At 39.7% G+C, this 20,107-nt stretch overlaps 2 protein-coding genes across 4 annotated transcripts in view; one reads left to right on the forward strand and one right to left on the reverse strand.

Moving 5' to 3' along the window:
• Positions 1-2,314, reverse strand: part of slc39a14 (solute carrier family 39 member 14) — a 28,773-nt gene extending 26,459 nt beyond the window's left edge. For both annotated transcript variants that reach the window (XM_069705953.1, XM_069705952.1), the window contains exon 1: positions 2,108-2,314. The gene's annotated coding sequence lies outside the window, so the exon portion shown is untranslated. The remainder of the gene's footprint in view (positions 1-2,107) is intronic.
• A 6,769-nt stretch (positions 2,315-9,083) lies between these two features.
• LOC138625199 (STAM-binding protein-like A) lies at positions 9,084-19,593 on the forward strand. Of its 2 annotated transcripts, XM_069705955.1 has the most exons (11): positions 9,084-9,461; positions 11,633-11,791; positions 12,040-12,265; positions 12,541-12,616; positions 12,708-12,803; positions 14,079-14,466; positions 14,758-14,882; positions 15,408-15,545; positions 16,324-16,436; positions 16,584-16,683; positions 18,535-19,593. In XM_069705955.1, the coding sequence occupies exons 3-11, from the start codon at positions 12,063-12,065 to the stop codon at positions 18,589-18,591; spliced, it is 1,296 nt and encodes a 431-aa protein (XP_069562056.1). In that variant the 5' UTR covers positions 9,084-9,461; positions 11,633-11,791; positions 12,040-12,062; the 3' UTR covers positions 18,592-19,593. The 2 variants fall into 2 exon arrangements, with proteins under 2 accessions (XP_069562056.1, XP_069562055.1); XM_069705954.1 differs by lacking the exon at positions 11,633-11,791.
• The last annotated feature ends 514 nt before the right edge of the window (positions 19,594-20,107 follow it).

Consider the following 20,107-nt stretch of genomic DNA (forward strand, 5'->3'; position numbering starts at 1 on the left):
AAAGCTAATAAGACCATCTCCAAGCAGCTTGATATTCCTGTGACCGCTGTTGCAACTATTATTAAGAGGTTTAAAGTCCTTGGGACTGTAGCCAACCTCCCTGAATGTGGCTGCAAAGGTACAAGCTGAACGGCTCGAGGTACATCAGTGTCTGATCACACCATCCATTGCTGTTGAAGCACAGTAGGCTCCATGGGGGACTACCTAGGAGGACTCCACAACTGAAAAAAGAATATTGAAATAAGCCTGATAGAATTTGATCAAATTCCTATTGAGAGTGTCCTTTGGACAAATGAGGCTGAAGCCTTCTGGGAGGCCACATAAACTCCATGTTCACAGATTAGAAAATTAGGCATTCTGAGAAAACCTATTGTGAAACATGAAGGAGGCTCAGTTATTTTAATTTTTTTGGGGAGAGGGGGGTGTTTGCTATGTCTGGCCCAGAGTGCCTTGAATCTGTGCTGGGCACAATCAAAATCTAAATAACTATCAAGGTATTCTGAAGCAAAACATGCTGCCCATTGTCACAGTCACAGGAAAAATGACCCAAAACACACAGCTAAAAGCAGTAAAGAGTGGCTAACAATAAAATATGGGACTGTTGTGAAGTGACCTTCTTTGAGCACTGGTCTGAGTCCTGTCAAACATTTATGGAAATGCTCAAATATGCAGTCTGGAGATGGCACCCTTCGAACCTGAGACAACCTGGGGCAGTTTTCCTCATGAAGGGTGGGTTAGACTCCCTGTCGATGGGTGAAGAAGTCCCACTGAGAGCTATAGAAATTGCTTTTTTGCAGTGATTGCCTCTGACGGATCTGCAACAAAATAATTAGATCAAGGGTCGCATCATTTTTGTATTTGTCTTTTTTTTAATTGTTTGTATTCTGTTGAATCAAAATTTGTAACCATAAGTCCACTTTTAATTCAATCTTAAATAAGCAATCATGGAGGCCAATTACCTTTGTCAGTTACAAATTATTTTTGAGCATTTTGTGGTTTTCATTTTTTTCTTTCTGAAAGGGAACCAACAAATTCATCCATATTTACTTTTGGCGACACAAGCTATATTTTTAATGCAAAAATGTTTCCTTTGTGTTTTGTTTTTTTGCCATGATAGTGTTACTTGGGGTTTGCAAAAAAAAAAAAAAAAAAATGGTCAAACCATTACATCTCCATGACTTTAAACCAATTTCAGAGCAGAAATTTTTGAGCAAGTGGTGCAACTACCCCAACAATTGCACAGAATTGAGTACTCTTTTAGTTACAAAAGTTAATGACAGGAAAATCTTCCATTTCTTTAATGTCAATCCACCATATGACATACAGACATACAGATGGAACCGAAAAAACGTTTCTCACAGTCCTACTGTGTGCGCAAAATAAATAGCCAAAACAAGAAAAGCATAAATATGCAACAAAAACAATAAAACAGACAACGTAGAATATAAATCTGGTTTCACAGTGCAAAGGTTCAGAGTTTATGGGGCAAAGGGGGGAGAGATTCCTTCTGAATCTGGCAGCTATTGTGTCTCTGCTCACATTTGATCATTAAAAAAAGTGGACATGTATGGTTGAAAATGAAACTCAAACCATTTCCAACCAGTTCTGTGTGAGTTTTAGGAAATCAAAACCGACGTATATGGGTGCAGGTCATGTTTAAGAATGAAATCAATTACTATGACTTTTGTTATGTGCAGTTGGAGAAGTAGTGACAAAAATGTGATTCAAAAACATTCAATGAATGTTGGCACACTGTAAATGATTGTTGGCTTATCTGTTCCTAATGCTTTGATTGGCTCTTTTGATTTATCACAAAAACCAAATGAACCGATGATGATGCAGAATGACGGAGGACATTAGCTGAACAAGTCCAGGAATAAAATATAAAAAAACACACCTTTAAAAACCGCTTGATCCAGCTACTTTATGATAGCTTCTACAGCAAGTCCTTAGATTGAGCGACGATCTTGATTTAAGTGAGCTAACCACAATGTATAGGGAGCAGCCGGTGAGTGAATGATAGAAAGGTTGCACGTTTATTAGTGATTTGATCAGGTACTGTCAGGAATATCAGCTAGCTTCTTGTTAGCCGAGACAGTTAGCTTACCTGGTGATGCTATTAGGGGGCAGACGAGCAGGATTGACGTCAACTCCTCTCAACAGCGTCCCTCTGACACGACACAGACTCGGACTCACAAAAGGAAAAAGATCCCAGATTGTGGGCAGCAGGATGTCTCCGGCGGTTCATTCATTTACAGGACAGGACAGGATTTGTGTGTGTGTCATTTCCTCTGTCGTCCTCCGGTTCAAACAAGCCACACAGCGGCGGCGGCAGCGCGTGGAGGATGTAGTAGTCATGTTTAGTGGTGACGTCGACAGCTCGCGCAAGGGGGTTTTGGAAATGGCCGTGTCTCCCTCATGCGGCCAACAGCGGTTATTGCAATAATATCACTGAACTAGAGCTTCAGGGGGAAAGTCGGAAAACTTTCCATTTATTTTTATGTATTCTATTTAACCACGAATTTGTTTTACACAATGATAGGAATGAACTAAAAAATTGGGTAACATTCAAATGCTTCTATTTTTGCTCTAATATTTTTCTTCTATTATATTCGATACACAAAATTATTTTACATTTTTCAGTTTTTACATTTTATTCAAAGCTTCCTTCCACTCAAACTTGTGTTTTGTCATTGGATGTGTGAGTTCAGCTGTACAGGATGATGTTTACACAAATATCTAATATGCTATTGTTGTTTTGTTGTGGAACGTTCCTCTGAGCTCACCTGAGGTCCAAAAGAAAAGTGTAAGTTTGTGTTGTATAAACTGCACTCAATAAAGTGTGAGCCTCAATTTTGCATCTTGTAATCCAACTTTTAAATGGAAATGTTATATTTTCATATTCATTGGTTCTGGATTTTTCAATAGTGGAGATATACTTTTAAGAACCAACCTAAACAATTAGTTTAGGTTTAATTCTAATTGATTTCTTGATTCAAATTAATCAAAGCAATACGTTTCTGAAAATGTCTGAAGGACATATTTAACTCTTCGGTAAAATAACTTCCTAAAGGCCTATTCAGATCTGTTTGTTGTGTTTATGTCTCACTGCAAAGCAGAAGAGGCAGAAATCCTTCAATTCTTTAATGAATAGAATTTTACATTGTTGTTCTAAATTCTTGGGTTAGGCCCTTTCCAAAGGTCACCAGATAAATCACAAAGTGTTATGAGATGATTACAGGGTTGTAAAAAAAAAAACCTACAATAGTTCTTCTGCACAAATGTATGTTCATGTTTTAGGCTTGTCTTTACACTTTGTTTTTTGTGTGAGTTATTATAAATAAACCATCTGACCATTTGAGATGCTAATAATCGCTTTGGTCAAATTGACCAAATAGAAAAATGTGTCTCAAACATCTGAATTGTGAGAAAAAGCTGTAACTACAATAGAAATTGCAAACAGTTTATTCAATGTATTTTATTAGGCTAATTTTTAATGCATAATCGGAAACAGTGTAAATGCAATCGAGTAAAAAGTTGAAATGCTGCAAAATTGCACTCAAATAAATAGTTACATTCTACCACTGATGAAAGAAAATACAGGTGGAAAGTACAATGTACTGTATTTTGTTGTTTTGCCCAAAAACAAACACAAATTTTAATAAGACTTGACTTGGAGTTGTAGCAGTATGAAATGTCTTTTCGTCCCCATCCCAGACTGCTCCAGGATGTGTTTAGATATCCATATTAGATCAGATCAATCTAGGTTGCTGTGATTAAACCTTCATTTAAAATGCCCACTCTTAATCCAAACTATATACCAACACCCAACCTTTTATTTATTCCTAAAATTATTGAAAATGTTTTCACAATATGTGGCTGCAGACGAATGACTTGTTTGAAGATTTTCAGTCAGGATTTAAAGTTCTTAATAGCACAGAAACAGCCCTGGTGAAAGATACCAACAATCTCTCTCTCTCTCTCTCTCTCTCTCTCTCTCTCTCTCTCTCTCTCTCTCTCTCTCTCTCTCTCTCTCTCTCTCTCTCTTCTTGTTTCCTCACATTTTACCCAACATTTTAGTAGATAAACTTACCTGCACTCAAAAAATGTAACCCTGTTGGCTGGTTGATTTTTTTAACTGCTAGATCTCAGAAAGTGAGTCGGCAGCATCTTATCTAATGTCCTTTTATCTTCCTCTCTCCTCTCACCACTTTTATTTGCTGTATACACTAATAAGTGTCACTTTCACTATGCAGACAGATACATTATTAAGTTTGCAGAGGATTTTAGTGAATGATGGAAGCACTCCTGTTATTAGACATAATTAAACATGTCTAAAACCAAAGATAAGGTCAAATTAGAAATAGACCTTAATATCCTTCTCGCCACATAAAAAGCCCTCGATGACCAAGATCTGTCAAATCATAGGCCTCATATGTTCTTTTTCCTTTGTTCCTTGTGTTTCCATTCTTTGTCTGTTTGTCTGTGGACCAATTCCGATCTGGCCCCTACAGCCAGAAAAGTCACACTTGCCCAGTGGAGGGTCTCTTCACTCAGGGGAGATGTTCTAAACGCACGGTTGTAGGATGTCCTCACTTTCTTCAGCGGAAACTACAGAAACAGGTGGATGCAGGGCAAGATGCACCAAAAGCTTATAAACCTGTGATAAACCTGGTATCCAAAATATTTCACAAATATTTTGCAATTAAGTAAATATTTATATGAAAGATCATATAGAATTAACATGTAGTCTACCTGTATGGGGAATGTATGGCTTGTTAATTATTGGCACAAGCTTGTGAGAAGAAAAATGATTTATAGAAAAAATATAAACTCCCTCCCGCTCATCTTTGACTGCGTTTCTCTCTTCTTCTTTTTTTTTTCTTCTTCCTTTTGCTATTATCAAACTGATTACGTTGCAGATCCTTGTGTCTTGTTTTTTTCCACAGTTCTTGAAATTGTACAACACAGACAGTAAAGCAAAATAGTCAAAACAGGTACACAACAGTATGTTCATCCAAATTACAAACCTCTGATTCTATCATGTAACGGAAACAGTCTACTTAAAGTGATCCAACTTACTTATCCTTTAGAAATAACGTAAAATAACTCACGTTTGAAGGTATGTTGTGGTGACTCTAAAGTGGTGCTACGCTTCTCTGAGAGTGTGGTTGGTAAGCCTGCATTGATGCAGACCCGGTGTCGGAGCTCTTAATAACTTACTCCCACCTGAGGTCAGTTGATTTTGAATGACACTTAATGTGTGCAGACCCATTGTGCGAATACGCAAACAGAGTTAGAGCGTGTAGGGGGAAAGGTGTAGGGGCTGGACTGGACTGGAATTGGGCCGATGTGTGTGGCTGGTGTGTGCATGACTCTCAATTCCTGGCTCCTTGCTGGTTCTTCACAGCGGTGCACCTGCAGGCCACCAACTGATCAAGTATTCATCCCACCATTAGAGGGCTGGAACATATCACAGCTGACTATGGGGTGAAGGGAATACCCTGGACATGTTGCCAGTCCATCACAGGGCCAACACAGAAAGACAGACAAGCATTTACACTCACATTCACTCATAGGAGCCATTAAGGATCACCAATTAACCCGACATGCATGGACAGGGAGAACGTGCAAAATCCACACGGAAAGACCTCAGCCAAGGTTCGAACCCAGAACCACCCTTATGGCCTCCTGCACCACCATGACGGCTAAATGAAGACTCCCCACCTCAAACACTCCGCATTGCTGTTCTTGCATTCATTCCTGCAGGATCTTTCTGCATTCTTCAGTCAAGTATGCCTGCCTCATCCCACCAAGTTACCTCTTCAGCCCACACCAGCCGCTCACTACATCACACTGCTACTCGCTCAGCCTCTTACATACCCCTGGAGTTCCTCTCAGACCTAAAGTTCACGCGGCCACTTCGCTCAGCCTGTCTCACACCACCGGAGATTTGCTGCCCCCTCTCTCTGCCAGTTAGGTCGACCTCCAATAATCATCACCGGCAACTTTTGATCGTCTTAGTTTTTAAGTGGTGTTTTTGGATCCTAAGAAAAAGCAGTCGCGGTGCACTCCTAAAGCACATGACAGGTAGGGATACAAACGGAAAGTTGCTACAATTGTGCCCAATGCATCCAAGATCTGTCCATTCATTGCACATGAGTCAATATAGTTCGTTCTCAGGGGCCACTTCTGCAGCGCAGGAACTGACAAGCAAAAATTTGACACTAATGAGTGATACAGAAAGCCCAAACTAATAAGACTTCAGTGTCTTTCACCATCACTCTAACACAAGATGTAAGGTGCACCACACTGTCTAAGTCAGTAATATTTTGTAGATATGTCAGGCTGCATGGGGCCCTCGAGTGGTGAAGCTGGTGATTGGGCCTCAACACCAGCTGCAGACTGTTTTCCCAGGTGGGTGTTAAAGGTGTCCTACTGTTGTAACAGGAAACACACACCACACTTTGTTGGCTCCTCCTCCTCCTGCTGGGCAGGCCAACATGGACTTCTGCCTCCAGATGGCTTGGGAGGGGGAGATACCCCAGCATCCTGATAGCCTTGAGGCGGTCCATGAATTGTCTTTGTCTAAATGCCATGCACAGTCTCTCTTTAACTGCAAAATAGAAAACCTGACTTGCTTAAGCGAGCGGAAAGAATTCTCACCAGCTCGCCACTGTAGTCACTGCTGATCCCCACTGTTGTTCTGACAGCAACCTCCAGGTGTCTGCCGTCGCCAGCAGAGCAGGCAGATCAATTTTGATATTTCTGCTGGTTGAAACTCTGTCAAACAACCCTGAGCAGTGTCTCCAAGCCACATGTCGATACTTTAGCTGGTCGTGTTATTCTCTTTAAAGTGCTGCTTGGAGTTAGATAACTAACTAAACTGAGACAGCTAAGTGGTCAGAGGCAACACCGCTGCTTCCAGTGTAACCAAGCTTCTTCTTCTTCAGGTTTTAATGATAGCTGGCAAACTTAGCTTCTAGTTGCATTATTCCTGTTACTCTTAAGAGATTAACTTGAGGACTTTGTACCTTCCATGATGTCATCCCAAGCAGATTGGCCAATGTAATACCTGTCATGAATTTGTTGGTACCCTTAACATTAAAAAAAACAAAAAAACTTAATTTTCTCACATCCTCACAAATCACACATCCTCAATCTTGTAACCAATCAATTTATTGTGAGTCATATCACCTCTGTGCTTAAAGACAAAAAGATTAGGTTTTCCAGGGAAAGAACACCATTTACCTAAAATTGGAGAGGGTTCAGTTCTGTTTTAGGGCTCCCTCACTTCGTCTGGCACAGGGTGCCTTGAATCTGGAGGGCACAATGAAATGTCAAGACTATCAAGGGATTCTGGAGGGAAACATTCTGCCCAGTGTCAGAAAGCTCTGTCTCGGTCACAGCTCATGGGTCCTTCATCATGACAATGACCCGAGACACACAGCAAAAATATCTCCAGAATGGCCAAGAATAAAACATTGTACAGTTCTGAAGTGGCCCTCAGTTGTGAGTTCTGATCAGAATCCTATACTGTATATCATTCGTATATTGAAAGAGCAGAAACATGCTGTCTGGAGAAAACACCCTTTAAACCTGAGAAAGCTGGAGCAGTTTGCTCTGGAAGTTTGGGCCAAACTACCTGCTGACAGGTGCAGAAATCTCACAGAGTTTGTTTACAGTGACTACCTCTGAAGGTTGTGCAACAAATTATTAAAGGGTATTTAATACTGAATATTATCAAGGGTCCCATTAATTTTGCTATTGCCATATATATTTTTTATTATTTAAAATACATCAAAATCAATTAATGTATTTCAGAGAAAATTGTTTATTTTTTTAAATTTTTTACATGGAAGAATAAAAAAAACTATTTCATCCACGACTTTATGTTAAGGTGGTTTCTATAGAGACAGAACCATCATAGATGCTTTAGTGAGGATGAGTAATGATGTTGAAACTAGAATTACTGTTTTTGCCTTCACTAACCACTTAAGTTTTATTTCACATGCATATCTGTCCAAACTCACACAGGTGGAGCTGCATAGAAGTGATAAATACTAAATCATGAATGGTTCACATGCAAGTTTAATCCAGACACCATTTCATTATCATAAATATGAAATATGGTCACAATCTCCCCTTTGTCTTTTCAGTTATTATGTTATTATGACAGAAAGTGCTAAAAATATATATAAATATATTTGATCCTATTAGATATTTGTGTAAAATGTTGTCATAATCAACTACATGGCTAGAAACGTGTTTTGTAAGGCAACAGTTACCCTCCACCACCAAATTTGAAACAGCTAACCCTCAAGTCCAAGCAAATGTCCGTGGCAATTTTAAGAAATTCCCTTTGGGCTTTGCTGAGATATCCCCTTCACAAAAAAGGGACCTGAGGGACCTGACCAAAATCTAATCACTTCTTCTTTGAGTACAAGTTCATGTTTGTGCCAAATTTGAAGAAATTCCCTCAAAGTGTTTTTGAGATATTGCCTCGAGGGGTGGAATACCCTGGAAAAATGTAAAACACGTTATCTTGCTCTGCAAAAAATATAATTCAGTGAAGTTGCCTTGTATGGTGGAGGAGTAAAAGTTCCTGGGTGTCTCCATCGACAGCAGACTGAATTGGAAGACCAACATCAACGCTGTCTACAAGAAGGGGGTGAGTCGACTCTTTTTCCATCCTACACCATCAATAACACTGTTGCACTGTTTCTAATTTAATTTGATCTTATTTTATTATAATTGTATATACAATGCATTTTGACGTTTCAAAATATATATTTATACCTTTACTACCTCTATTTTTATTCTTTTATTTTTAGACAGGACAAGAATTGGGTTTAAAATCATTACTGAGCACAGGACAGGTCGAAGGGAAATCAGATATGATTTACCAGATATGGTATGCTCTAGAATACAGGCAGGATCAGGAAATTGGGTGTGGTTGATTTTCTTTTCTCATGCCAGTATTCTGCACACTCCGACACAGTGGGTGGCGGTATGCACCTTTAAACGTGATGTGCGATTCACCAATACACTTAAAGAAGAAGAAGCAGGCGAAGAAGAAGAAGAAGAAGAAGAAGAAGAAGAAGAAGAAGAAGAAAAGGAGGAGGAAAAATAAGAACAACAAGAAGAAGACCAAAACAAGAAGAACAAAAACAAAAACAAGAAGAAGAAGGAGAAGAAGAAGAAGAAGAAGAAGAAGAAGAAGAAGAAGAAGAAGAAGGAGGAGAAGAAGGAGCGTCTCAAGCAACTCTCCGCGCCGTGCTCGGCTCCAGCCCGATGCTCGAGCCTCTCCGCTGTCGTAGTGATTCGTCAGGCGGAAGTTGTATTGATTGCGGAAATGTAAAAGATGCTGTCGTTCCCTGAAGCGGTTCTGTCTGGTTCAGGTGGACTGTAATTGAATCGCGTTGTGATCTAGCTGTATGTAGGTCTCCGGGAGCGACCAGGTAAGAATGGCGAGTCGATCCCACGCCTGACAGTTTGAAACTGGTCGTTAAGTTGACGAGGGCTAAATTAGCGCGGCTAACGCGACGTCGTTGAGGAACATCAATCATTTCATATACTGAGTATTAAGAGTTATTATCAGCATATCAGCGTCCAGGAGGTTTCCTAACGAGGCCAGATATCAGTAACGTTGTGCCACTCAACACTGGAGCTCAAATGAAAAAAGGCCCACAGTTTCGCACTTTGTCTGTTTTTAGCACTGTTAGCTAAAGTTTTTAGTTTTCTTTAAGCTAAATATGACACGACATTTTTGTAGTTGACGTTTGTCAATCAGGTTCAAACGACTATATCGGTTCATAAATGATCAATAAGTATAGTAATAAACTGTAGCTTACGACAGATATTGTTCTTTTTGTTCTTTTATTTGGCTTCTTCTTCACTCGGTGCTCAATAGAAACCAAAACTCTGCTTGCTTTGATCTCATTTAAGGTAATACAAACACAAAGCTTCTGTGTTTCAAGTGATTACACAACAATGACATCCTAATTACGAATATCGTATTCTACTTCTGCCCCTAAATCTTACACACTGGACCTTTTTAAGGTATCACCAGTGGAAGCAATCATTGTTTATAATGCACTGACATATGTAGCTTTTAAATATTAATTTAATCTATATGATGTACTTTTGAATATTTTCTATCTGTAACCATGCATCCTAACATACATCTCACCCATATATCTTGCATATAAAAAAAAGTATCTTCAGAGTAACATTTAAGAACAACTATCAGATATATTTACTAGATATTGTAGAATATTCTCTGCTGAACTACGTTGGGCTAGAAGAATAAAATATACTCAAGGAAAGTACCTCAAAATTGTACACAAGTATAGATTATAGTCTCATTCACTGTTCTGTACTGGATCAATTTCGGTTCTTGATTGGATGACATTTCTTTGATGTTATCTGGAAAAGAGTTTAGAATAAAGTATTTTGTTTGGGGAAATATACCACTGACCGGATTTTTTTTTACAAATCACTGCTGCCTTAACATTTATTCAGAATAGCAAACCACACGTCTCCAGTGTCTAATCCTTTTGTTGGCTATATAGGTAAAAGACCCCACTTGAAATACATTTCCTTAGAATAAAAAGGCAGTAGATAAAAGTACGTAATCCCCCCCATCCCACAGTACAATACTGTGTTATCTAGGGTGTGCCTCCTCGCCAAGAAGCCGTCATGTCACAATCAACACAAGCCATTTGACTGTTAGTCAGCATGCTGATGTGGCGCTAGCACACTTGTCCTTATTTGATCGATAAAAGGGTTAGAAAACCAAACGGACCGTCCAAGCACAGTCATTGCGTTTTAGTTTCTCTCTAAATATACTCAGCCAGTGATTTTCAGACTTGAGTTGTGGCCTCAGAAACGGATGTGAAGAAGTGGGACACTGCCTCTTTGTTCTAGTTCATCTCAAATACTGTGTGTTTGTTTTACCAAAATTATTTACTTGCTTAAAACTTTGTGAATGTGTATCACAGGAGGTTTTTAACTTGGCTGGTTGGTTCCAGTTTTATGAATCCGTTTCTGTAAACGACCCGTAACATTGGATTTGTGTGTACACATGGAGCTTTCTTTCCAGCAATGCCTTTTTTTTTTTTATAGGATCAAACAAGTTCATAGTATCCCCACTGTAGGATTAATAAAGTCGAATCTAATCTAATCAAAAATGACTCAAATCCAGTTGGAAATAGTCTAGGTTTTGTTGTATTTTCTAATAACAATTATTAAGTAAGAATAACTGACTGTATTGAATATCATTTCTAATGGCAAAGGCTCTTTAATAACAAGCAGTGTTCGACACAAACGAGACAATAATACAGCATGTTCTCTGTAATAGGAACTTTAATTTCAGATCAAGCAATATTTTCTTACACACGCCCAGTGGTGCAGATGCACTTTATTGATCCTGCAAAGGGAATTATTTTACAACAGCATAACCATCAACTGAGTAAGAATAACTTGTGCAGACAGCTTTGGTTTTACCAGCTTAGATTTGAAGATGCCCAGCTCAGAGTGGCTGTCTGCTCCACTAAAGAAGTGGCCTGTAGGTTTCCTGTTGGTCTGTACATTATGTAGAATAACTTTTTTTTTGTTGTTTTTTTGCTAGAAAGTAGGACTTCTTGAAATGTTCAGATGCCATCTTCGCTGCTTCTGAGCAGCCAAATCCAATGTTACGGGTTGTTTACAGAAACGGATTCATAAAACTGGAACCAACCAGCCAAGTTAAAAACCTCCTGTGATACACATTCACAAAGTAAAAAAGAAGGTACTTTTTGTGATATATATGAACAGACACTTTTAATTATGAATAAGTTATCAAGGTTTATTTTAAGGCATTTTTAAGTAAATGAAAAGTTGTGGAAACATATTCCTTTGTTTATGTTCTAAGTTAGGACTAAATGGAAACTGACAGGTTTCTGCAAAAGCTTTTCTGACTGACAGTAAATTTGATTTAGCTCAGTGTTATCGATGCATTGTCAACCTGCAGATTCCAACGTCGGCCTGTTTCTCCAGTTTTACCAGGTCGAGCTGTTGCGATGGCGGATCACGCCGATGTCAGTCTGCAGCCGGAGGAGCGGGTGCGAGCTCTCACCAAGAAGGGCAGCTCGGTGGAGGTGAACGAGGACGTGCCCCCCCGCCGCTACTTCCGCTCGGGCATGGAGATGATCCGCATGGCCAGCATCTACACGGAGGAGGGCAACATCGAGCACGCCTTCGTCCTCTACAACAAATACATAACGTGAGTGTGTTTGCGGATTTTGTTGACATATTTATTCCTTTCAATCTAATCGTCATGCTCATGAGGAAACACGCAAGGAGGTTAAAACTCTGAGGAGAGTGGACACAAAGGGCTGAACAGTTTCAAAAAATTAGATATAATGATGTTAATCTGTGACACTGAATGATGACAAGCCTGCATAGTTCCTCATTTCTCTTTAAATTACCATTTTTAGTTATAGGGTTTTTGAAAAGAAAAATGCACAAATATTCATCAATTTTCTCCTTTTCACTAAGGCTCTTTATAGAAAAACTTCCAAAGCATCGGGATTACAAGACCGCTAACATTCCTGAGAAGAAGGACACTCTAAAGGTGCTCATTCACTGTTTTGACTTTTCTGTTCAGTGGATTGTTTTAAAATGAAAGTTTGTTTCAAGTTGTCTTTATTCGGACTCTTCTACAGAAACTGAAGGACGTTGCATTTCCTCAAGCAGAGGTTCTCAAGAAAACTCTTCTGAGAAGATTTGAACAAGAGTATGCACAGTATCTCGTTAAAAAGGTAAACTTTTACTGCTCATGCATTTACAATTTGACTTACTATATTTTCCCTCTTGTCTCGCATTCTCGCGTCAATACGAGGGCAGTTCAATACGTTCCTAGACTCAGCACCATGACGTGCACAGAGCAGGAGAAAGATATAACCCTGATGAGTAACTGGCACAACTTTCGTCGCTTGATCATCATCAGTTCCTGAGTTCCTCACGTTTTTTGTGAGCAGTGGACCGAATGCGTCGGCGAAGTTTTTACGCACCTGAAACTTTCAAAGAGACCGAAAATCAAAGTTTGTGAAAAACGTCTGGGGAAAAGAGAGAAGTCGCAGGGAGCAGAATCCGGTGATCAGCTGTGGTTGGGGGAGCTACGATTGTGTTGTTGTGGGCAAGAAACTTGTGTGTTTTCATCATGTTGGGGAACCCGTGTGCCATTGCCACACTTTGGGTCATTTGAACTCAGCGTTGTTCATCAGAGGCCTCAGAACATCACAGCAGAGCTCTGTGGTTTCAATCCGACCCTCCTGAATGAATGAATGAATTCACGGCACACCGCCCTGCCAATGTCAAAGAAAACCCACCTGGTTGTGCGCCTGACCTGATGCGCTTTTCTTTAGTCTTGGACAGTGACGTTCTGCCCATCGGAAACGTGAATGTCACTCAAAGCACCCCTCCGGGCTCGTGGCTTCGTTGAAGCGTCGTGAGGGTCTCCGTTGCCTAGGAGAAATCACAGACGCACCTAGTCCACTGCTCACAAAGATGGGTGGAACTCAGGAACTGATGACGATGAAGCGACCAGCAACTCATCAGGGTTATGTCTTTCTGCTGCTCCGTGCACATCACTGTGCTGTGCTGCATGCGCGCGCACGAGCAGTAGTTTTGGAACTTATTGATCTACACTCGTACACATTGCAAAACAGATCAACATTTGACATGCATTGAGAGTGCATAAAGCACAATATAGGAATTTCTACACCTCTCTACAGTGTACGTTTGGTGAGGCATTAACCAGCACCACACAAGCTTCACACCTAAATATAGCCACATTGATGAAGTCATACGCACAATCAGCTCGCAACACTTCACGAGTTATTCTGTAACAAAGCTGCAGCTGTAGAAGACAACGTAATCAAAGACCGAAAAAAAAATCAACAAGTTTCAATTAATACGCGTAATTCTCCTTTGTTAAAGTGTAGCAAGAGCCAGAATTAAAAAAATAAAATTTAAAAAAAAAGACCACCTGCTGAAACTAAACCTGGATGTGATGCGTTTGCCGCATGCTTCAGAAAGCCGAGGAGGAGACGACGGCGCGGGAGCATTCCAGGCAGCGAGCACTGGACACGGAGCGGGAGCGCGTGGCCGAGATGCAGCGGCGGCAGCGGGAGCAGGAGCAGTTCAGTGCCTTCGAGGAGATGATCCGCCGCCAGGAGCTGGAGAAGGAACGGCAGCGAGTGCTGCTGGAGTTCGCCACGCCAGCCTCGCCGTCCCCAAGCACAGTCCTCATCCCGGGCATCCAGGGGCCCCCGTCGGTCTGCCCCCCCACCACCCCGCAAAGCCCGGGGGACCATCACCAGTACAACCACCCTCCCGCAAGCATCGGCACACCCGCCAGCACTCTTCCCAGCTTTGATCGCTCCCTCAAGCCTGGCTCTATTATCAGCCCAGGGAACAACAGTGAGTTGATTTTTTTTTTTTTTTTGGGGGGGGGGGAGATTTTTTTGTTGTTGTTGTTTTTTTTGGTTTTTGTTTTTGTTTTTTTTGTCTGACACAAGGGGGGGCTGGCCTTCAGAGAATTTAAATGCTGCCCAACACCCATGTTAAAGTATTTACTCTTCTAAGCTGAATTCTTTCCCCCGTGACCTACTTAATTTCCCAGTTTAACACCATGCCTCATTTCAGAGCATAGCAGGAATCAAACTTTTTCATTCATTTTTTTTTCTTCGTTTCTCCACATGGTTTTTGCAGATGCGATGGTGGATGCCCTTCGGCAGCTGGCCGTTCCCGCTGAACTCTGTCGGAGTTTTCTGAGGTTAGCTGAGGCCAACACGAGTCGATCCGTAGAGACTTGTGGCATCCTGTGTGGCAAACTGGTAAGACTCTGGAACAAAGCAGCTGTGTTGAACCAGTACCACCGAATCCCCCTCTGAAAAGATTTATTACAGCATGCACAAAAATCAATATAAATGAGATGGCGATAAAAATGTTTTTCATCACGAAAGTTTGAATCCTCAGTGAAACTACAATATCACCTGATATGGTTTAAGATAGAAATTGTCCATAATTGAGATTTATTAGGCTATAAATGTTGTAGGAACGTGGATTAAGATTTTAAATGAAACCAAGACAAGATCAGTTCCTCCCACTTCTCACTTCAGAGGGTTAGAAGATAATCCAATATTTTCTGCGTGTCCGAGAACTGCAGGCGTTTTTGTTTGATTCATATTATTCCCTGGTCGTGTTCATTTAAATCTGTGTTCACCTCTTTATGAGCATGAATGTGTGTTCTTTGTTCAGATTGTTCAGATAGTTTCCTTCGATTGCATGTTGGCAGACCCGTACGGGATGCATCGTTTAAAAGGTCTGTAATACCACGACACTTTGTATGTTTGTTCCAGATGCGAAATGCATTTACTGTGACCCATGTCATCGTCCCAAAGCAGTGTGGTGGACCCGACTATTGTGACACAGAAAACGAAGAGGAGCTCTTCCTCATACAGGACCAGTATGATCTCATCACCCTGGGCTGGATACATGTGAGTCATAATGTCACACTATATCCCCCCCTCCCTCCATTTGAAACCACAAAATCAGTAATGGCTGCTGTCTGGAGGTCATCCATCTGTATCTTCACTCCCGCTGTGATGTCAAATTAGGAAAACATGGATGCTGATGCGGTTGAATTTGACTCCAGAAACCTTTTCAAGGAACTTAAACATTGTCACTCCATAACAATGTGACGCAGGAACATCATGTGTTATGTTTTAAATAAACAATGCTTGAATGACTGTGAAAGTTTGGATCACATAAGGCTTAGCAATGTGACTGTAATCAATGTTGTAATGTTAGGAAGAATATTTTAAGATATTTATGTGTTACACAATACGGCAATGTCTGCAAAATCACTTGTAATATGATTCATCTGATGTAATTAGATTAGACAAATGGTACAATTTGTTATGTCACAATTCCCCAAAGGTTCATGTACATTAATATTGAACTATTAACTTTCAACTAGCAGCCACAGTTTTTGTAATATCAAAATTATACGATTAAATGTACACTGGCTGAGTGCTTATTTATATTTTTATGTATATTTGGGCACAATAACAATAATAATAGTAGTTGTACTTTTAACTTTTCTCAGCAACAGAATCAGAAGTGGTTTAATTGATTTGTGCCACAGGCCTCTTTAGACAAGACAGAAAAGCTTGCAGAATATATGATTATATGTGGAAAGACAGAAACTCTGGTTTTAACACTTAAAAACCAGTTGAACATGTAAACTGGAGTCTGCCCACTGTGTTTCCTCAGACTCACCCCACACAGACGGCCTTCCTGTCCAGCGTCGACCTCCACACACACTGCTCCTACCAGATTATGCTGCCCGAGGCCATCGCCATCGTCTGCTCGCCCAAGTTCAACGAGTGAGTCCGACTCTGCGTGCGATTAGAAACTTTCAGTGTGGAGGAAGACTCGTGTCCCATATTGTGAGATGTGTTCGTCAGTGTACTGTCACTGTATTATTTGCTCAATTTCTCTATGCTGTGTGTGTGTGTGTTTGTTTGTTCCAGAATTGGCTACTTCCGGTTGACAGATCGAGGAACAGATGAGATCTCCACATGTAAACAGAAAGATTTTCACCCTCACAGCAAAGATCCCCCTTTATTTACAGTAAGTACACCTACACATGCAGTTCTGTCACAAATGGGAATTTTTTTTCTCTCAATAATAAGGCTATTGCAAATAATGATCTCTTTTAATGGGACTTTATCTCACAAAATAAAAAAAAATGGTTTCTCTCCCAGTCAGCTCTAGGTTTTAAGATAGTACAGAACAAATTATGACAATTCAAATGTGTTTGTGGTGTTAATAGCGCTGAAAAAAAAATCAAAAGTAAGATCTTTTTTTTTTTTTGAAACAAATGTCTCACAGACACTCTATAGAAAAGTTAGACTTCATATTATCATATATGATTTTGAGGTGAGCTGATCTTTCAACAGAAATACAGTAGATCAGGGAAAATGGGGGAAGTCTTCACTAATAATTACTGTGTAAAGTTATGAAGTGATGTCCGAAGGGCCAGATTTTTAGTACAGTTTCATCTGACGAAGGTAAACCTAACCTTCAGCAGAAGAAAGTATGGTCAGTTAAAACCGACTTATTAAGAAGAAACCATCTGTATGATATCATGTTCTGTAGATACGGGGAGATGAAAACCTGTTCAAAAATCTGTCCCTTTGAGTCAGATTCACTCCTTATAACGGTCGCGGAGGAGTTCCAGATTTGAGTCTGGTCTAAACTGATTATCTGCATTAGATGATCCTGCAGCGTGTTACAGACAGTGTTAAAGGTCACAGGCCGCATCGGACTCTCCCTATTTTGAATTGCAAATCGAATATTCATGACTTGGAAACAGGAACAGTGAAGGGAATATCGAACAGAAACCTGCAATAGGCAATGTGAGCGAGCTGACCAGAGAGCATCAGTAATATGAATATTGAAAAGCATCTCTAGCTGTAGAAAGTCAGAGAATGTTTGAAAATTACAACATTTTTGAATGACAGGTTTCACTTTCCCCTCCACTTGTGTATAAATAATAGTAATGGTAACTTGAGACTCATCAAAACTTTTGTTTCAAACTCTCCTCCAGCTCACGCTGCAAAATGTCTTCTGATGTCTCTTTTCACAGTTTTCCTTCTTTTAATTTGTTTTTGGGTGCAAAATATTACAACACACAAGTACAAACAATGATAATGACAGTTCGCCTCCATCACAACAGTTTCTGCGAGATCTCAAGTCCCTGGAATCGCTGCTCTTAAATCATTGAGAATAAATGCCAGGTGTGGCACTTTGCCTTTTGACTGACTGGTCTGGTGTGTGTGTTCTCATAATGTAAATATGAAAATATTAGTGATTTGAAAATCCTCGAGTTAGCATCAGACATAAGTGAGATTTTTTTTTCTTTACAGTTGGTTGTATTCGGTCATTAGGTCGTCAAATTTTACACAAAGATCATGTATTTTCTCACATTCATTCAGGCGTCTCAGTCAGGTTAAATTAACCAAAATAGGGTGTGTTTTTTTTTTAAGGGAGTTAAAATTTTTTCCTGAAATCTATTTAATGTTTTTTTAGATCTTAAAATGTAACTTTTAATTAATGGTGAGATGAAAGTCCTGAAATCCACCTGAAAAATGTTGCTTCTGCTGACCTCCAGTGTTTGTGTTCATACCTATACTATATTTATTCCCCAAAACAACAAGAACACAACCAAACACTGCAAAAACATCCTGTATGTAGTATGCTGGCAAATAAAATGAGCTGTCAGGACGTGGTCACGTCACTGGTGGGTGTGGTTACATCTGTGACGCCAAGAGATGAAACAGGCTTTTAGAAAAAAAAAGACAACAAAACAATGTGTTTTTCTTTTTTCTTTCATTCTGTGTAAAGAGACTATTTGAAAGCTGTTTTTAGTCATTTTCTGTTCACGTGAGCATTTAACTGAAACGTGTTCATCTCTTTCAGCACGCGGGACACGTCACCATCACTGATGACACCGTGACCATGATGGATTTGCGGTGATTTTTTTTTTCCTCTTCTAACAGAACACTCGCACACTCTTTGATTAAACTGCAGATGTTTTACTGAAGAAAACACTCGTTTTATTTTGAGGACAGTACTGAGCAAAATGCCGGCCGCGACTTTACCCTTCACATGGACTACGGTTGTTTTCAAAGGGGATCAACGTTGCAAAGGTTTTTCTTTTGATCTGTACAAAAATTTAAAAATAAATCTACTTTCCATGCAAAACAACTACTATCCCCTTAATGGACTGGCAACCGTCTGGCTCTTCAACCCCTGTTCATGTGTCACAGTTCCCCTTCTGGTCAACTTCTTTTTGTCAGTAATAAAGATGTATGTTTGTCTGTGACAGATACATGTCTGGTAACCCAAACCTTTTGTTTCATAATCGTCCACTCAGTTTTGGTTCTGCCTGACTGATAAAAACGTGCCAAGGATGAGAACATTTACTGGTTGAGCTGTTCATTGTGCAACACGAAGTTCAGTGTGAAGTCTGGAGTTTGTAATGAACTCTGTGTTCTTTTGACTTTTTCATTCATTAACTTGTTGAAGTGCTTTCAGTGATGAGAGAAATGAATGCCAGTTGTAACTCAGGTAATTCGGAGACAGTGCTGCTGTTGCTGCTCTATATTCTATTTTTTTTTTTTTTTTCATTTACCATCACGCCAGAGTATCATTTATCCATAAAAGGCTTTGTTTGAAATTTAATTAATGATAAAACCACATTGTACATGTTTTTATTTCCTTATTCGTTGTCTTTTTGGGAGGAATGGGGGGGTTGGTAGGTCTTGTATAATGTGTGCATGCTTCAGCGGACATGTGTGCAACAGGCTGTGTGCATCTGAATGTACCTTCTGCTACACGTCACTCAAACTACTAACCAGCGGGCCATGATTCATGCCTCTAACCATCTTTATTTGCTCACTTCTCTTCGTCAGAAGTCAATGATTAGCCATATTGATGTAAAATACTAAGACAAAATAAACCTGTAGATTAATTGTGCTACATTGCTTGTTTTATATTTGTCCAGTTACATAAGAAAAAAAATATCGGTATAATAATAATAAACTTTATTCGTATAGCACCTTTCATACAGGAAATGCAGCTCAAAGTGCTTTACAGCAAGAGAATTACATGCAGTGTTTGACATAAAAACATATAAAGGAACATTTAAAAATATAGAAAAGAAACGAGATGCATGAGAACAGATCAAATGTATAAAACACAAAAAGAGTTCAAATATAAAATAAGCAATATGCATTTTAAAGTGCAAGAAAGAGAGCTTCAAGAGTAGCTAGTTAAAGGTGATTGTAAAGAGATATGTTTTGAGTTTTCTTTTAAACGTATTAACTGAGCTAGCGTCCCTGATATCTGCAGGTAGTTTGTTCCACAGCTCTGGAGCGTAGTTGACAAAAGCTGAATCCCCAATTTTCTTTCAGCTCTTGCTGACATCAACTATAAAATCCCAGTAAAAAAAATAAAATCTAGATTTTAACCTTGTTAATATGGCCATATG

The sequence above is a fragment of the Brachyistius frenatus genome, unplaced genomic scaffold, assembly GCF_029030835.1.
Source record: "Brachyistius frenatus isolate BFR_SWC_R1_liver_20210118 unplaced genomic scaffold, ASM2903083v1 Contig_60, whole genome shotgun sequence".
In the NCBI taxonomy this organism is placed as follows: Eukaryota; Metazoa; Chordata; class Actinopteri; family Embiotocidae; genus Brachyistius; species Brachyistius frenatus.